Source organism: Mustela putorius, unplaced genomic scaffold (assembly GCF_011764305.1).
Source record: "Mustela putorius furo isolate JIRA1106 unplaced genomic scaffold, ASM1176430v1.1 tig00000083_pilon_pilon_pilon, whole genome shotgun sequence".
NCBI classification, from domain to species: Eukaryota; Metazoa; Chordata; class Mammalia; order Carnivora; family Mustelidae; genus Mustela; species Mustela putorius.
In genome coordinates, this window is record NW_025421273.1 from 11,927,034 (window position 1) to 11,946,327 (window position 19,294).

Consider the following 19,294-nt stretch of genomic DNA (forward strand, 5'->3'; position numbering starts at 1 on the left):
CTTCCTTGGGATGCTGCTGCAGTATAAAGGAGGAGAGGCCAGGGTCTGGGGGCTCTGAACTCACTCTGTGCTCGGCTCAGGCCCGAAGCTAGTGCAGCCGAGCGGGGAGTAGGGCCTTTGTGGGGAGAGAGAGCTGCCTGATGGGCCCCTTGAGATGGAGGGGAGCATCAGTGTTCTCGATGTGGGACGCCAGGTGTGTTCATTCCTGTTGTGCGAGGAGGGGCTGTGGTCTCCTGGGGAGGAGGGTTTGGGGAACCTTCAGGCACCTGAAGCCTAGTCACAAGGCCTTCCTATGGCCACAGCAAGTGGGAGGCCGCTCCAGGAGCAGAGTAAGGTAGAGGATGCTGTTGGGAGTCCATGCCCAATCCCCTCAGGCCATCTGGAGGGCAAGGGTGACCCAGACTGTCTGCTAACCCTGACCTCCTTGCTCTTGTGCCATCTCACAGAGAGATTTCAGCAGAGACGGACCGTGAACCTCAGCAGCTACAGAACTACTGGTCAGAAGTGCGCTACACGGTCCGCTGCATTTACCGCCAGGCGGGGACCCCGCTGGCCGACGACCAAGACCAGAGCCTCGTGCCTGACAAGGAGGGGGTGAAGGAGCTCGTGGATAGGTACACGTTGCCCCTGTGTCGTGTCCCTCCCTCACCTGCTGCCCAGGAAGCCTACTCTCTGCTTGGGCTGGGCTCTGCTCTCTGGACCCCGTAAGCTTGGCTGCACCCGTTCACTGCTGGTACCCTGCTGGCAGGCAGACAGACTGCCAGAAGCAAGCCCTCTGGGCAGAGATTCACGTTCATTCTGATGAAATGCTCACTGTCTATATAATAAACAAATGAATCGACACGTTTCTGTCCTTTCTTAGTGTTGAGACTGACTGTGCGAGGGATGGTGCTGAGCACAGTCTCAAGCCCTCTTGTGTTTAGCAGCCCCAGGAGGACAGGCAGGTGCCCACTGTGGTGAGAAGACATTTCCTGAGGCCAGGCAGCTTGAGAACGCGCTGGTGTGGGAGTGGAGCGCCCGCTGTGGCCGACCCATCCAAGTGGGTGTCCCATGGAGGGCCTGTGACTCTGCGTGTGCTCTTTAGCGGACACCATGTGCCCGGTGACAGACAGACTGTTACTCTGCCTTATAGTCTGTAGGGTCTTTTTTCTTTTCTTTGAAATGTTCCAGGTAAAAGGGATCAATTTGAGCAAGGCAGTTCATGGATCGTTTCTCCTCTTGCTTTGTGTTTCCCACATTTTGAAGGGGGCTCTTCAGACTCTTACTCGCTGTACAGCACAGGTTATCCTGGAATGAGGAGCAGTGTATGGCTGTGGGTTCTGTGAACTTGTGGAGGAACACAGCCAGTGTGTTCAGGGCTCAACGCCTTGCACTACAGGAGATGGATCTGGGTGGTTGTGCCACTTCTAGGAATTAGGTTTCCTAGTGAGTATGAGGGAAAAACATAAGGCCTGCCATTCAGACACATGACGTCCTAGACTACCAGTGCTTAGGAAGCAGCCAAAGTCAAAGGAGAGGTGGCTGGAGGAAGACACTTGGCAAGTGCTAGTACCCGTGGGAGAGGTTATGGCAGAGACTGTAAAGCTGGTAATGGGAATTGCTGAGGTTTGGAAAACGGCATTGCCCTGATAGTGAAATACACTGTTAAGAATGTGGAAATGTCACAGCCCCAGCTGGAAGTGTGTCTGTATCAGATCTGCTGTACTCGCCCTCGTGTCCTAAGAGCATGGCTGCTTTTGTGGTTTACATGGTGATACTCATCAAGAGAGGAGTGTTCATGAATCCCACTTCTGGGAGTCTGTACAGCTGGTGGTCATAATCCTTTCCTCCTCTCTGTGGCCCTTGGTGTCCTACATGGTCCTGCTCTGTGCTGCCCTCACACCATTCTTCACTACATCCCAGCTGTGCTGGTTCCTGTCCTTCCTCTGCTGGCCACACTCACTCCTGCCACAGGGCCTTTGCATTTACTCTTCTTTCTGTTTGCCGTGTTCTTCCTTTCTCAGGATTTTTTTTTCTCCTTTCCGGTGTTCACATTACTTTTCAGAGTCACTTTCTCAAAGAGGCTACTCTGTGTAAGACCCCAGGCGCCTCTCTGCCATCACTCTTTGTCTCCTTGCCGCCTTTTTCATTATTTCCTACTATTACCCAGAATCCCATCACCTGTATGTATGTGACATTGGCATCGTGAGGGCAGAGTTTATTTCCTTGGCTTCTTCAGTGCTGCAGCCATGCCACTGTAGAGTAACCTTCAGCACACATACACTGGTGTTTGTTGGCTGTGCATGTGGATGAGCCGCCTCAGTGACTTTGGCATAGTCCTGCCTCCTGGTCATATGGCTTTTAAAAAAGTCTACTTGTGGGAGGACCGCATGGCCATTTTGTTGATTTTCAAAGGTACTGAAATGGACAAAGAAATAAAGTAAAATGGATGTTTAACTCACCTCACTAAGAGGCGTCCAGTCTGCTGTAAGTTTGGTTGTCCCTCTGTCATTTGAGCCTTCTGGGGCATTCCTTTAACAGTCTACTTTGTAGGACAGTTGTACTGGTAATTAAAATTGTGGTTGCTACGCTTAACTCGTATGTCTTTCTGAAGTGTGCTAACCCCACTGGGAATCCCATCAGTTTTTATTATTTCTCTAGCCACATTTTGTGCAAGGCTTCCCTTGCTCCATTGCTGGGTTTTACTTGCCTCTTGTCTTTATAATTTAGGTGGTGCACTAATTTAAAACTGGAATAGGGGGCAACTTACATTCTTCTCTTTTTGACCCAAATGTGGTGCCCAGAAGGTAAAAGGATCTGTTGTGTAAAATCCAGGACCTGTGGCTTGATATGTTTTACAACTTGTGTCTGATAAAGTGCTGGCCTCAAGAGTTCCCTCCTGGTGGCAGCTCGCAGACAGATACTGTTGTCAGCCTAGCGGTCCTGGGCTTCCATCTGCAGAACCCTCAGAATTGTGCATTCGGAAGAAGCGGCTGCTTTAGTAGATTATCTCCAAATTAGGAAAGAAATTTATAAAAATGTTAACTGCTACTGTGGCTCGGTAGAAAGGTACTTATTGATTTTTAATTTTTTAATTATTTTTTATTTTTAAATTTAATTTTTAAATTTAATTAATTCTCTTCAGTTTAGGGGTTTTATTTTATACATTCTCATTGTTTTTTGTGTGTGTGTCTGTGGGATAGCTTAAAAAGAGATATTGTTTCTATAGTTTCCTCTGATTATAAAAATAATGCAAGCTCATTTGCGTTATATACTGAATTCCTGGAAAAAAGGACAGAGCAGTGTGCTCTAGAGTCCCCCACGCCAGGTGTCGCCTCTACTTAGATGGTTGCTTTTGCCCAGCATGTGGGCGTGGACAATGAGTTGTCTTAGGGCTCCTGAGAGGAGGTGCCACTATGTGGGCTCTGCCACCTGCTGGTTGTGTAAGCTCCCTGCCTTCTATCCAGGCGGGCTGCGCCGTTCAGCTGAGTGATGAACTTGGTGATTAGCTGGGTGGGTACGTGGGAGACACAGTGCTAGTGCAGAGTAAGTTTTGAGTAAATGCTGGGATTTTGGGGCTCTTAGCTGATGACTTTGTGACTCGACGCTGTCTGTGCCAGTGCTCCTTTGTGGTGAGTGAGGTGAAGGCACCTCTCATGGGATATTGAGAAGATGGTGGTTGTAGCCATGGCCGGGTGGGCGCTGATCGCAGCTCAGCTCGCTGATGGCAGTTCTGTGGAGGGCCGTATGTGGGCGGGTCACGGGTGAGCGGTGACTCTCTCTTCTCCATGCAGGCTCTGCGAGAGGGACCCTTACCAGCTGTACCAGCGGCTGGAACAACAAGCCAGAGAGTATGTGCTGGAGATGAAGGTCCGACTGCTCCGGCAGCTGTCGGCGGCGTCCAAGGTGAAGGCGCCGTCCGCCCTGCAGGGCCCTCCACAGGCTCATCAGTTCATCTCTCTCCTCCTCGAGGAGTACGGTGCCCTCTGCCAGGCGGCACGCACGATCAGCACCTTCCTGGGCACGCTGGTAAGAGCGAAGGCTGCCTTCCTCTGGTTCTGTGGGGAAGAACTTGAGAAGACCACTGAGCTCGGATGAGGTCGTGGGGAGGCTTGTGTGTTGCCCTCGTGTGCCATCACCAGCCCCTCCTTTGTGGCGCTCAGGCACCAAGAAGAGAACCTGTTTCCTCTCCCCTCTCTCTTCTCTCTGGACTGTGCTCTGGGAGGAAGGTGTCGCATGGATTGTTATTCGGGTAACATATCATGGAAATACAGTTTGGAGACCTTGAGGCCTAGGGAACGAGAGATGGGGATGATGTGAGATGAGGACCAGTGTGTGCATTATGAGGGAGAAGAAAGACAAATGGTTTCTGTCTTAAGCTGTTATCTCTGTTGTCAGTGTGACATGCAGGGCATGACTCCTGTGGAGAGCACTTGCTTCTGGTCCTATGGCTTTCAGTTGTCGATTCCACAGTCCAGCCCTGGGTTAGGAATGGGTTCCCAGAGTCCAATAAGAACCCACCCTCATGCCCACCCCCGTCCCTGCCCACTTGCCCTCATGAAGGAGACAAGCAGGGGTGTCTTACAGGTCTCTGACCACCTCACAAGGTAACCTAACACACATGGGTGGAAGGAGGCATGTGGTAGAATCTCAGCTCCTAGAAACCAGCCAGGCTAGGCATCAGAAGCTTCAGTCTGCCCTGTCAGCGGTGCAGCTGCCGGTGCAGGGAGGCTGTGCTGCCTGAGAAACCAGTCATTCAGGCCTTCCAGACTGTTAGAGAAATACCGATTTGGCGATAGTCCGTGGATTTGTTTGCCATTACCTCAATTTAGTTATTAAATAATACTTGACTGGGTTTGGGTACTTTCTTCCTGGTAAAACTACATTTTGAAACAAATACAGCACCAGTAGTTCCTAAGATTTTAAATGCAATGGTGTTTGTGATTCTAAAATTGATAGATCTTCTTGCCAGGAAAATTTATAGACACACAGTTTTGCAAGTAGATTCAGGGGGAGTGGGCTTCATGGGCCTCCTCAGGCATCCCTGCAGTAGACCATGCCGTGCCGGTGAATCTTGACAGCCTGGAAGAAAGCACACGATGTGAGGAAAGGAGCCTGAGTCAGGAGGGACGGCTGTCTCTGTGTTGTGAGAATCTGCAATGGCAGCAGGGCCCATCAGGCCTCTGGTGCTTCACTCCCAAATGTCACATTGCATGCAGCTCTCCCTCTTCTGCCTCGATTTACTGAAAGTACCAGCTCTTCAGTTTTCACATCCAGTGCCACCTCCTCTAGGACCGCACCCTCGGACCTTCCTGAGTCCGCCGGGAGAGGAGTCCACCAAGGTGAAGAGCGTCTCCCAGCTGCCCGAACCTTGTGCAAAGCACAGCTCTGCCCAGGTGGCGCTTCTGCCCAGGCCCCCCTCAGGCAGTTAGCGTGGAGCGCGGTTTTTGAAACAAACAGAAATTGATTTCAGCCCTGCTACTTGGAGCAAATGCCTAACAATTTACATAGGAATACTTTCTTGTGGTTTGGAAAAAACTCTTAAATACTAAGAACAAAATATGGTTGTTTGCTCAGTGATTAATTTCACTTTCATTATACATAGAGGTACTCACTTTGGTTTCCAGTGGTACAGCAGACGTGACACCCTGAAATCCTTCTTCCTTCATCGGAAATAACGGAATTACTGGATCACATAAACTGAAACTAGATAAAAGCTTTTACAGCACATTGCTGAGGTGGCAGGAAAGGCAAGAAGACTTAGGGGTGAAAAATAAACTAAAAGTTGGAATCCTGAGAAATTTGTGTGCCCCAAAGCCAGCATTTACTCCAGGAACATCTAAACCTGGGAGATGGGAGATACAGCCTCGGTCCCACCTTGGGTGGCATCGACACACAGTGCTGGGCCCACAGATGGCTACCTCCTTGTGTGAGAGTGAAGGAGAGGCCCTGGAGGGATGGCAAGGGCATGTGCCTGTTGTGATCTTGGGGAGGGCGGAGGCCAAGTACAGCCTCCAAGAAATTTTGTCATTATAAGCCAGCTGCCACCTACGTTTGTGGTTTCAACAAGTGCTGTTGGTGGGGTGTGAAAACTCCCGATGCGGGGCTCAATCCCAGGATCCTGTGATCATGCCCTGGCATGACGTTTCATTGGCTGAGCCACCCAGGTACCCCCAAAAAGAATTATTTTCCAAAACATATTTAGTAAGAAGAGGGGTTTCTTTTACATTTTTGCAGATCTCCTTAGTTTTTGGCTCAATAGAGGACATGTTGATTCTCGTAGTTGCTTCTACATTCACACTGTTGTCATAGGTTGCTTTGGCTGAAGTTATTGAAGAAAATTCTGCCTCACGCAGATCTGTATTTGGCAAAGGGAGGAATATCTTAATAGCCTTTCCAGCCATTCGTCAGGAGTACACTTGAGTTCGAGGGCTTCTTTTTTTTTTTTTTAAGATTTTATTTATTTATTTGACAGAGAGATTCCTAGTAGGCAGAGAGCAGGCAGAGAGAGAGGGGAAAGCAGGCTCCCTGCTGAGCAGAGAGCCTGATGTGGGGCTCTATCCCAGGACCCTGAGAACATGACCTGAGCTGAAGGCAGAGGCTTAGCCCACTGCGCCACCCAGGTGCCCTGCCTGGGGGCTTTTTTTTTTTTTTTTTAAAGATTTTATTTATTTATTTGACAGACAGAGATCACAAGTAGGCAGAGAGGCAGGCAGAGAGAGGAGGAAGCAGGCTCGCCGATGAGCAGAGAGCCCAATGGAGGGCTCGATCCCAAGACCCTGAGATCATGACCTGAGCTGAAGGCAGAGGCTTTAACCCACTGAGCCACCCAGATGCCCTGCCTGAGGGCTTCTTAATGGTTAGGTGTGGTGTAGGGTCTCCGAGCATGTCTCTTACATCAGAACCAGTGCTGGAGCCGACGCTCAGAATGGGTCTGCCCACACGTGGTTTTCCAACCTCATACTTTGGTCATTGGAAATACATGAGCTCACTGAGTAATTTAGTGCCTATCTTCCTGATGGTGTTCAGTGTAAAAAATGACCTTTGTAGGGGCACCTGGGTGGCTCAGTGGGTTGAAACTCTGCCTTCGGCTCGAGTCATGATCCCAGGGGCCTGGGATCGAGTCCCGCATTGGGCTCTCTGCTCATCTCTCTCTCTCTCTGTCTCTCTGCCTATTTGTGATCTCTCTCTCTGTCAAATAAATAAATAAAATCTTAAAAAAAAAAATGACCTTTGTAGCTATCACCACTGATCCTCATCAGAATGGAGAAGCTTCAAGGCCACAGTGACAGATTCAAGTTTTCCCAAAATGCAGATTGTTGCATGAAAGCTCAGATTTTATGATTGGCCACAAATTGTTTTTCTTAAAGCAGCACATTGGCTTGTTTTTCTTAAAGCAGCACATTGGTTGTTTTTCTTAAAGCAGCACATTGGCTTGCTGCACAAACCCTGCTGGCTAATTCTCTGCCTTCTCAACTGGCTTCTCTGGAAAAAACATCCCGTTTTTCTGATTCTGCAGAACCCAGGGAGGACATTTAGACATAGAAGGGTATTTTTAAAAACAAACATTTTCGTGGGAAATGCACTTGTGGGTATATTCTACACTGCCCTGGGGATCAAACAAGATGATAGCTTCATGATAGCTTCATGTTTTAAAATTTTATTTTAAATATTAAAATAGAAGGAGCCTGCACATAGGTTGTGCTTCCCACCATCTGGGAAATGCTGTGCCAGGGCTGTAGTAATCATGAAATCTGAATTTCCATCCTTAAGGACAGCCTGGTAGTTCTTGAGGTCTGTTGCACAGCTTGATTCTGAACACCTCCTCGTTCTCCTTCCAGACCCCCCCAAACTTTTTTGCAGTTGAGTGTAAGAAGGAAAACTAGTTTGGGTGGAAAAGCCTGAGTTTGAGTCACTGGCAAGCTTGTTCTCTGTGCCTCTAGCTCAGGTGGTGCTGAGTCTTGGCTGCACTCCTGCACAGCCCCCCACCGCCAGCAGCCTGAAGACTCTCTCCCCCCAGTTCCAGGCCCATCGCTCAGCCTCTGTAGGCCGTCTCTGGCCTGTGAATGGGGCCTGGCAGCATCCAGTCCAGGGTTGTCGAGGGTGCTACTGAAATGACCCTTGTGAGCACTAAGAACCATGCCTGGCCTGCAGGAAGCACTGTTGCTAGCACACGTTGTTTTCCCAAGTTGACTCTGAGCTGGGAAATGAGTTTGGGTCGTGCTGTTTCTTTTGCTTGCCTCACTTGGAAGTATGATTATAGATTTCATGAAAAATGCCAAACATCTTCCTAAGTCAGCCTTCACCCAGGTACCTGTAGTAACATGACCCCCAAAAGCCAGAGCTGTGTCCCACCCCCACAAGTAGGCAGGCAGGCAGGCAAAGGACCACGCATTCAGCTGTGGAGGTTTATGGGGGAAGCCCAGCAAGCACTCAGCTCCCCTGAGCGCCCTCCCCAGAACCTCCCTCAGCTGGCCAGGAGCTTGGTCTGGCTGCTGCCTTAGCTCCTGCATGTTCGTTTTTGTAGAGACAAACCATAAATCGGATCACTGCCTACTTCTCTGTCCCCTGGTGACTCCTAGAGAGCAGGGGCCTGCTGGCTTCATCTTTGTGACCCTGTACCTGGCCCAGAGTGGTCTCTGCTGATGTCTGTGACATGTAGTGTGGTTGACATGTCGTCTGTGGCCATGTCCTTGGTACCTTCTTCAGCAAGGTTCTCATTCCAGAGATTGGGTGGAGTTTATCATCTCCTCGGCAAGCTGTCCTGTACAGAGTAGTGGCACTGCAGGGTGCGGAAGTGCACACCTGGGGCAGTGGGAGCAAGCTCTGGAAACACAGGCAGAACGGAGGGTTTAAGGGTCTGTGCAGGTGTCCGGGTTCCTTGCAGGGCCCCGTCTGTCTGCAGGCCATGAGCAGGGACTGGCAGGTGGCAGAGCTGGCATCCGTTTGTGCCAGAGTGGTGCCGCCAGTGTGCCCTGAGCTCTGTCTCCCTGGCTGTGCTCAGGAACAGGAAATGCTCACTTTGACTTGTTCTCTCAGCCCCCATGCCAGCCAGTTACTGGGCAAACAGTGGACTCTTCATGTGTAGACTGTTTACTAACACCTGCAGGTGTGGTCATGTGAATTCACTACGGTTAAGTTGTAGAAGGCGTCACCATGAGTAGCCCATTTCATGGAGTATTGCTACATCATGTTAAGCAGTTCCTCCAGTTGTCAGTGAGTTAGGGAAGGAACATGTATGAAGGATGTGCGATGACTGAAACACAGGGAGCCCTACAGCATCGCGTAGCTTATGGGTAGACACTTGGGAGTCCCACATGCATATGCTTGTCGTGAGATCTATGCTCAGGAAAGGCACCCTCTCTGTCCTGGTCACCTTGTGTTGAGGGCAGATGGATGTTTCTTTTGGTATCACTCTCTCTGATGGCCAGGACGCTCCCAAATGTTTAAAAGCTATTTAAAGTAACTGCTGAGTTTACCTTTGTGTATTAGGGAGAGGAAACACCTGACCTTCCATGGCATAGCACTAGTGGAGAAGTTATTTGCATACACCAGAATGGCAGATTTCTCAAGATAGGCAAGAAAATGATTGCCCTTCGACATCAGAGGATTTGCGTGCATTTAAATTGTTTGAAGAGTAGGGCTTTCAGTGCATTTTGGAAGTACAGTGTAAGGAATGACTATCAAATACGTGCATTTGTTTCTCTCTATCTGTCGTGTATTTGTGTGCATCTTACCCCCTTTCTCTGTGTGAGGGTCTGAGAAGAGAGGAGACTGGGGTCGTGTGTGCATGTGGCCAGAAGTGTGCCTTGGGGTTCTCCATGTGCTGCGGAATGGGCCTGCAAAGAGGGCTGGAGGGGGAGGATCCTTCTGGGGAGTTTTAGTCTTCATCAATTCAGTATATCTTCCATTTATTTATTTATTTATCTTTTTAACTAGGAAAATGAACACTTGAAAAAGTTCCAGGTGACATGGGAACTGCATAATAAGCATCTGTTTGAAAATCTGGTCTTTTCGGAGCCACTTCTTCAGAGCAACTTGCCAGCACTGGTGTCACAGATCAGGTATCTGGTCTTTGTCTGCGTATGTCTCTGTGGTGTGACAGCATGGTCCTTCTCCCTGTGTTGTAGTGGGTGTGTGTTGGAACACCATCACGGTGTGGACGTTCTTGCTCAGGGAACAGTACCACTTGGGCGGAAACTCAGAATCCCAGGAGTACTAAATTAAACTTTTAAAATAACAGACTCGGGGCGCCTGGGTGGCTCAGTGGGTTAAGCTGCTGCCTTCGGCTCAGGTCATGATCTCAGGGTCCTGGGATCAAGTCCCGCATTGGGCTCTCTGCTCAGCAGGGAGCCTGCTTCCCTCTCTCTCTGCCTGCCTCTCCATCTACTTGTGATTTCTCTCTGTCAAATAAATAAATAAAATTTTTTAAAAAATTAAAAAAAAAAATAACAGACTCAGTAGTAATGCCACTGAGATTAAACATCCCACGTTCCTTGTGAATAAGGAAAGGCCGTGGTAAACGTAGTTTTACTTTGAAGAGACTCAGGCTTGGCCAGACGGCTGTGGCACTTGGGTGTGCAGGGGAGACGGGGAGGGGGTGTCAGAGGAGGGGAACGGCTCTAGAAGAGGCCTGATGGTGCCACAGGGCTTCTGGGCACAGAGGCCAGGGATATGTGTGTCTCTAGCATTCCCTCTGTGCCTTTGTTCGCGGCGTGGCCGTGTCTCAGTGGTGCGGGATATCCCAGGGCTTCTGCATGTGTGCCAGGACGAGTGGTCCCAGGCATAGTACTCGGCATCTGCCCTGCTGGCAGCTGGAGGCCACGCGGTGGGAGGGCGTTGGCCCCGCGTGAGTCCACTGGGATGAGGCTCCTTGGTTCTGTGGTTGCTGCTGAGTCAGGCGCCCGCTTCCACAGTTCTGCCACATGGTGCTTCTGTTCCCATGGACTTACCACGTAGAGTCAGGGTCCTGTGCCAGAGATGCTTCCTAACAACACACACTATGCTCATCTTTAAGTGTCCGTGCTGATGTTTGTTGGGACCAAATTCACAAAGAAGGGAAATTATTTCTAAGTAAATAAATTATTGTAGTTTACTTCTAGACTGGTCACTTTGTTTTCTTTTGAAACCCCTGTATCAACCTAGTCTTCCTGTATCTTACCTGAGGGGTCATGACTCTTCCCACTTCACACCCTCCCCTCTAGAGAAGCAGTAGCCCTGAAAGTGGTTGGATACAGGTGATGGGGGCAGAGAGACCAGAACACAGTGTTGTGTGGCTGTGGCCAGTGTTCTGTCTGGCCCTGGACCCTCCTGGCACCCCTTCCCCACAGCCCGTTCCCTGCCCACCCTTTCCTTCTATGTCTAGTCTGAAAGCATCTGGCATGTTCCTTGGTGGGGCATGGAGACTTGAGTGTCCCAGCTTTCACCTCCACCAAAGAAAGGGTCAGGAAAGTATTCCAGGTCTTGAGTTTGAAATGCAGAACATGGTTTTGTCCCCAGTTATATCCACCAAAGGCACTTTTTATTGGGGGGGGGGGCAGCCAACCAAAAACATGCGTCTTGGGAAGGTGGGGCTTCTTACAGCAAGATTCTAGGGCCTTGTATTTTCTTTTGCTGGTAGCCAGTTAGTTTGATGGGCCTGTCATCAACTTGGGGTGAGTGACAGGGAGCTGAAATGTATCCTGAAACTCCATTCTTGGCTGTGCCTTGGTTCCAGATTAATTTCTTTCTTTCATTCTCTCTCCCTCCCTTTCTAGATTATTTGAGAGGGAACACGAGGGGGAGGGGCAGAGGGAGAGAGTCCTCAGCTCTGCACTGAGTGTGGAGCCTGACACAGGGCTTGATCTTACACCCCTGAGATCCTGATCCGAGCTGAAATCAGGAGTCCAACACTCAACCAACTGAGCCGCCCAGGTGCCTCTAGTTCTGGGTTTCTTAATCACTCAGTGCAAATTATGGTCAGACTCCAAAAGATTGGCAGTGTTTTGATCTTGAATGTTAATTCTGGGGTCAGGCTGAAGGAGGGCTCTCGGGGACATGTGAGGGAGCGAGGGACATAGAGACAGGGACAGAGCTGGGGAGGAGGCAAGCAGAGGATTCCCAGCGGCAGCTGGTGATGCCAGAAGGGACAGTTCCCTTAGGTTCCTTGGCAGATTCCCTTGTCAGACCCAGCAATAATTCAGGTCTGAGCTTCTAGTGTGCAGATCCCACAGAACAACTTGTAGAAGGTTTGAGAGAAGTTATATACCAGTACCAGCACCTAAAGTAAGAATTGCATCTGTGGCACGTAGACTCTCTAGTTGGGAGTATTTTCATATTGACTCCTGGTCTCTGGCCCTGTGCTTATTTGACTTTATTAAGGTAAAATATAGATAGAAAAGTTGACACTGAGCACATGTGCAGCTGCGAGCTTGACCGTGGCCCCAGGAAGTCAGTTCCTTCTGCGTGCGACCTCCAAGCACAAATTCCTCCTCTGCCAGAGTGGCCACAGGACCTCCCACCACGGCACTGCCTGCCACGGCAGCCCCACTCCTTGTTTGTTTATTCTCCTGTGACTCAAGTATGCCTTTCCAAGGCTTGCCTGCTTTTTCTTTTGATGTATCTTTTGTGTTTTGTTTTTTTTTAATACAAATAATCTACATGAGGTGGACCTCATGTAAAGAAACTGACTTAGTTTAGGGAAGTTATTTCTCCTTTTTTAAACACCTTTGCTGAGATACAATTTACATACCATTGCAGTTCACTCATTTAAAGTCTACAAATCGATGGTTGTTGGTATATTACATTACTAATTTTTGAAAATTGTGATAAAATATATATAACATGAAACTTGCCATTTTAACCACATTTAACTGTACAATTCAGTGGGATTAATTACATTCACAGTGTTGAGCAGCTATCACCAGTGTCTGTTTCCAGACCTTTCCTCATCACCCCAGAGACTGTCACTGTGAAGCAGTGACTCCCACCCTTTCTTTTCCCCACATGTCTTGTAATTCTTTAACCTGCAGGCCCCCACCCCACCCCTTTTTCCCTTGCAGTTTATCTCTCTGGGAACTTGAACTGTCAGCCCTGCAGCGAGGCCCAGGGTCCAGGCCCCTTGGTGTGTGTGCTCAGGGAGCACCGCATAGGCTTTCTGTCTGTGCTGCCTGAGAACTGGTGGTGGGGTCCAGAAACTTCGTCAGACTAGTGTCTGTGCCCGTGGCAAGACCAGGAGCCTCACTATCTGCTTGTTTTTGTTGTGGGTGTTATTAGCGATTGCCCAGTTGGTTTTTATTTTAAATATATGATATTGTTAGGCAGATGTTGAGTTAGGCTTGTGCATAAACTTGCAAAACTGACTTTTTCTCATTCTCCTTGTGTTGTACGTGCACACTATTTGTGGTAGATGTTACCATGAGGATCTGTCCATGGCGCTAGCCTGTGTTTACAGAGTGAATATTTAGACAGTAACCTGTTTGCTGAACCACTCGTGTCGTGCGACCATGAGGACATTCCTTGTTTTCTCTCTGGATTCCAGCCCAGCTCGGCTTGAATGTAAGCCCTGTGCCTACACATTGTGCTCTGATCACCCCATCAAAGATGTCCCAGGATCCCTGGCTGCTTTGCTCTCCATTGGCTCAAAATGGAACCTGTATCACGGTAGAGGAGAGCAGTTCTCACTTCCAGTAGGAGGGAAGAGGAGTGTGTGCCGGGCAGATGCCAGTCCCCTTAACATCCCCGTGTTCCAAGTGGTACGCGAGGGGCAGGGTGGCATTTTGTAGAAGGTGGGCTTTGCGTGAAGCAGGAAAATCCGTCTGTAATGAGCAAGGTTGTGGAAGCAGGAATGGGGAGAAAGCAGCTGCTCCGTGGGCAGCCAGCAAGACAGCAGGCTGTGTTCTCAGGCCCAAGGGCCGCCCGGTTTCTGTGCAGAGCCCGGAGCAGCCTCTGAGTCGCTAGATGCCGCGTTTTGGGGAGTTTTGTGTCCTCGGGGGCAGAAACAGCCTTAGAAGGACAGCCTTGGACAGCCTTGATGTTTGAGGGAGCCTCAGTCACTGTGGATCAGTGTCAGTTCGTTTCCTGTCTCTGGCCTCCCCTAAACACCTGTTCGGTTAGGCCTGGCTGCTGCTGCGTGCTCCCTTCTTGGTGTGAACTTCACAGTTGGACACTGTGTGTGCATATAACTTCAGCGGCAGTGAGTTCATTTGTAGGTTCTCCCTTTTACAAAATAGTCATAAGTGGGCTCCACCCACAGGCAGAGATGAGAAAGGAGAGGGAGCTGTTTGTGCCCATTGAAAGGGTCCTAAATTTAAAATTACTGTATCGTTTATATTTATTATAAAATTATTAGATTGTGATGCAGTGAAACTCTGAAAATACAGAAAATCATGAAGATAAATAGATGCTATATATAATTCGATGCTGCTTCTAGATTTTTTTTTTATGTCCACCCCTACACCACATCTTTTTTTTTTTTTTTTTTAAGATTTTATTTATTTATTTGACAGAGAGAGATTACAAGTAGGCAGAGAGGCAGGCAGAGAGAGAGAGGAGGAAGCAGGCTCCCTGCTGAGCAGAGAGCCCGATGCGGGCCTCGATCCCAGGACCCTGAGATCATGACCTGAGCCGAAGGCAGCGGCTTAACCCACTGAGCCACCCAGGCGCCCTACACCACATCTTTAAATGTGATGCCATCATCATATCTTTACTTAACATGGGCATACTTTATTTCAAAGCACACGTGCAAGTAAAGTGTATATGAATGAAGAGATGTAATAAGCTTCATAAGAGGCACCGGTTCTCTGGAATTCCTTTGTCTAGATGTGCCAGAAAGTATCTTATTGGTACCCACTGCGTAGCTCCCAATGTTTTCCTGTGAACTCTGATGATCTTTGCGCACGTAGCCTTGTTTCCCTTGAGCGACTATAAACGTTGTCTCGATTTTGAAACTTCTTATCAGGATGCCTTTATTATAGTTGTTTTGGTATTTCGATATTCAGAAAATGAGCAGTTTTGGATGGCGTGTAATCTGCTCACCCCCTTGTCCCTGCCACCCTGCTTGGCTTCTCTGCTCTTCCCAGGCCACCTCCTGCCCCATATTCTCTTTTCTGGAAGTCTAGGTGTTTTCCTCATTGTTTACTGTTGATATGTCTTGTTTTTAGTTCATTTTCTCATTTGCTGTCTTACCAACTTTTTAAAGTAATATAGAATAAATAAAACTATAAAACATGTTTCTTTGATTGGATCAAATCATCTGTTTTACTTAATTGGAAAACCAAGTCCGAGTCTTGTATTTCCCATTAAATGTTGTGTTTTCTCTGGGTCATTGTATTTCAGTGGGGAAAAATATGTTACAACTCCACGTTTAGTAAACTGAACTGCTAGGGCCTATTTATTTATTTATTTATTTCCATAGAGAGGGAGTTGGGGGAACGGCAGAGGGAGAGAGAGCATCTCTAGCAGACTCCCAGCTGAGCGTAGAGCCCAGTGTGGGGTGTGATCTCATGACCCCAAGATCATGACCTGAGTTGAAACCAAGAGTCAGACACTTAACTGGCTGAGCCACCCAGGCGCCCCAAGGCCTTAGTCTTGTAGAACAGTCTTCTTCACCACTGACTTTTTCCCTTTGGACCTCTTCTTGGAGCTTCTTTATGCCGGATTCTGGCCTGGGGCGCCTTGTGTATGTATTTGCTAATCCCTCACAGCAGCCTTGTGTGGTGTGTGGTGGTGTCCCACTTGTCACATTGGGAGAGGAGGTGACAGAGAAGCAGACCTCTGGTCTCTGGCCCAGAGCCTTTGGGCTCCTTTCTTTTGCTGAAATGCCTCTCTCCCTAGGCTGGGAACCACGACACATGACACGTGCAACGAGGACACATACAGCACCTTACTGCAGCGGTACCAGCGCTCCGAGGAGGAGTTGCGCAGGGTGGCCGAGGAGTGGCTGGAATGCCAGCAGAGGATTGATGCTTACGTCGATGAGCAGGTGAGTGTGTGCCGCCAGGACCTACCATGGGTAAAGTACATGTGCAGGGTGACAGGGGAGGTACAGGTGGAAGGAGTCTAGCTGCTGACTTTCCAGAGGGAACCATGGCGGCCTTCACCCTGCTACGCCTGGGGGTGGCGGCAGCTGTTCGTTGGGTCAGCACTGACTGGCCACACCCAGTGTCATCTGCATAGGCTGCCACCTGGCTCAGCTGCCACCTACAAGAGCCTCTGGGGCCTTGGGGAGCTGCTGAGCCATGTAATTTCCAAAGCTGTTCACATAGCGCTCTGCTACTCAGAGCCCCTTCTCTGACTCTGACTATGCAGACAGAGCATAGTTGGTTGTGCTTGGCAGGTGGCTGACAGGGATGAAGGGAGATCCAAGAAGGCAGGGTGCTCTTCTTGAAGGTGGGGCCTGAAGGGCAGCTGGAGCCTCTTGGGGACACAGCAGGACTCCCAGAGGGCCTCGAAGCCTGCCTGCTTGCCTTTCTGAAACCATTGGAGGGTGGGGTTGAGGTGGAGGCATTTAGAACAGCCCTGTGCAAGGATCTAGGGAGTAACAAGGGAGCACTGACAGAGCTCTGTGCTATACTTTTTTTCTTTCAAGATTTCTTTGTTTATTTAAAAGGAATTTTTTTTTTTAAAGATTTTATTTATTTATCAGAGAGAGAGAGGGGGAGAGAGCGAGCACAGGCAGACAGAATGGCAGGCAGAGGCAGAGGGAGAAGCAGGCTCCCTGCTGAGCAAGGAGCCCAATGTGGGATTCGATCCCAGGACGCTGGGATCATGACCTGAGCCGAAGGCAGCTGCTTAACCAACTGAGCCACCCAGGCATCCTCTTTGTTTATTTTAGAAGAGAGCACAGGGATGGGCTCAGAGGGAGAAAGAATCTCAAGCAGACTCTGCATTGAGCATGGAGCCTCACATGGGGCTCGATCTGAGGACTCTGAGATCATGACTTGAGCCAATGCCAAGAAGTGGACATTTAATTGATGGCATCACATAGGCGCCCTCTGTGTTACAGTTTTGGGACTCTGGGTAGGACCAGGGCTGTCTGCATCCTGCCTGCTGCAGACCTCATGGGCTCTTTCTCATTTCACTTTGTAGGTAGGATGGATACAAATGCAGTTATAGTTTCAGATATTTGTTCTTCATTTCTCCAGTTTTGAACTGGGACTAAACCCACAAATGCCCCATGACAACTCTTAGAAGAAAGGAAAGAGGGGTGCCTGGGTGGCTCAGTTGGTTAAGCATCTGACTTTAGTTCAGGTCCTGGGATCGAGCCCCATATCAGGCTCTCTGCTCAGCAGGTAGCATGCTTCTCTCTCTTCCTCTGCCTCCTGCTCCCCTTTCTTGTGTTCTCTTTCCGCCCCCACCTCAAATAAAATCTTAACACAAAACAAAACAAAAACTCCCAACAGAGCAAAGCCCAGGACCAGACAGCTTTACAGGTGAATTCTACCAAACCTTTAAAGAAGAATTAACACCAGTCCTTCCCCAACTTTTCCCAAAAATTGAAGGGGAAAGAAGCTTCCCAACTCATTCTGTGAGGCCAGCCTTTCCCTGATAACAGAGACAATGTAAGAAAAGAAAAGTATAGACCAACATCTATGATAAAGACTGACGAAAAAATCCGCAATAGAATACTAGCGAATAGAATTCAGCAGCATATTAAAAGGACTGTGTACACCATGACCAACTGGAATTTATTCCTGGCATGCGGGTATGGGTCCATACATGAAAACCGATCAATGTTATATGCCATATCAACACAATGGAGGGAGTAAAAAACACAGGATCGTCTTAATTGATCCCCCAAAATCATTTGAACAGTATTTAGCTTCCATGATAAAAGCACTCAACAAACTAGGAACAGACGGGACCTGCCTCCACATGAGAAGAGCCATCCATGAAAACCCAGAGGAAGCATCACACCCAGCAGTGAAAGACTGGAAGCATTTTCTCTATGAGGAACAAGGCAAGGTTGCTGCTTTCACCACTTCCATTCCACATGGTCCTGGAAGTTTTGGTCAGAGCAATTAGGCAAGAAAAAGCAAAGACCTCCAAATTGGGACAGAAGAAGTAAAATTATTTCTGCAGGTGATATGACCTTATGTGTAGAAAATCCTAAAGACTGTAAAAAAAAAAAAAGAAAGAAAGAAGTGAATACTATTAGAATAAATGAATTCAGAGCATCAGGAACAAAGTAAATGCACAAAAAATGGTATCTCTGTATGTTAACAAAAAATCTGCAAAGGAAGTTACAAAAACAATCCCATTTACAACAGTATCAAGAGTAAAATACTGGGACGCCTGGGTGGTTCAGTTGGTTGGGCAGCTGCCTTCCGCTCAGGTCATGATCCCGGTGTCCTGGGATCCAGTCCCACATCGGGCTCCTTGCTCGGTGGGGAACCTGCTCCCTCTGCCTGCCACTCTGTCTGTGCTCACTCTCTCTGACAAACAGATAAATAAAATCTTTAAAAAAAAAAAAGGAGTAAAATACTTACAAGGTGATTTACTCAAGGAGGTAGAACACTTGCACAATGAAAACTATTAAATGTTACTGAAAGAAATTCAAGAAGAGGGACGCCTGGGTGGCTTAGTCAGTGAAGCGTTTGCCTTTGGCTCAGGTCATGATCCCCGCCCCGCATGAGGCTTCCTGCTCAGCTGGGTCTGCTTCTCCCTCTGCCCTTCCCTGTGCTCATGCTTGAGCTCACTGTCCGTCTGCCCCCCCCCCGAAATAAATAAATCTTTTAAAAATTTTAAAAAAGAAAGACATAAAAGGAACCACATCCCATGTTCATTGGAAGACTTAATATTGAAATGTTCATGTTAGCTAAAGTGGTCTACAGATTCAGCAATATCTGTCAAAATCCTAGAGTCATTTTTGTAGAAATAGAAAAAAAAAACCCATCTTAAAATTCATATGCAATCTCAGAGGACCCAGAATAGCCAGAACAATCTTGGAAAAGAACAATAAATCTGGAGGACTCACACTTGCTGATTTTGAAACTGACTACATAGCTACAGTAATCAAAACAGTGTGGGGTTGTCGTAAGATAGACCCTCACCTGTGTCCACGTGATGTTCAATAAGGGTCCCAAGACCACTCAAATGGGAAAGGCCAGTCTTTGCAACAGACAGTGCTGGGAAACTGCACATCCCATGCCAAAGATGGACATTGGAGCCTTACCTCACACCACATGCAGAAATTAACTCAGGATGGAAAAGGACCTAAATGGAAGACCTAAAAATATGAAAGAACCTTAAAGGCATTATTCTAAGTAAACTAAACCAGACACAAAAGGACATCTGTTGTAGAACTCCACTTATATGAGGTACCTACAGTAGTCAG

At 48.4% G+C, this 19,294-nt stretch overlaps 1 protein-coding gene across 9 annotated transcripts in view; it reads left to right on the forward strand.

The window, feature by feature from the left end:
- The window catches only part of FAM193A (family with sequence similarity 193 member A), a 161,969-nt gene that overhangs the window by 90,549 nt on the left and 52,126 nt on the right, over positions 1-19,294 (forward strand). For all 9 annotated transcript variants that reach the window (XM_045074877.1, XM_045074912.1, XM_045074867.1 and 6 more), the window contains 4 exons: positions 447-614; positions 3,774-4,008; positions 9,919-10,043; positions 15,793-15,940. In XM_045074877.1, the coding sequence (XP_044930812.1) occupies positions 447-614; positions 3,774-4,008; positions 9,919-10,043; positions 15,793-15,940 (676 nt within the window). The remainder of the gene's footprint in view (positions 1-446; positions 615-3,773; positions 4,009-9,918; positions 10,044-15,792; positions 15,941-19,294) is intronic.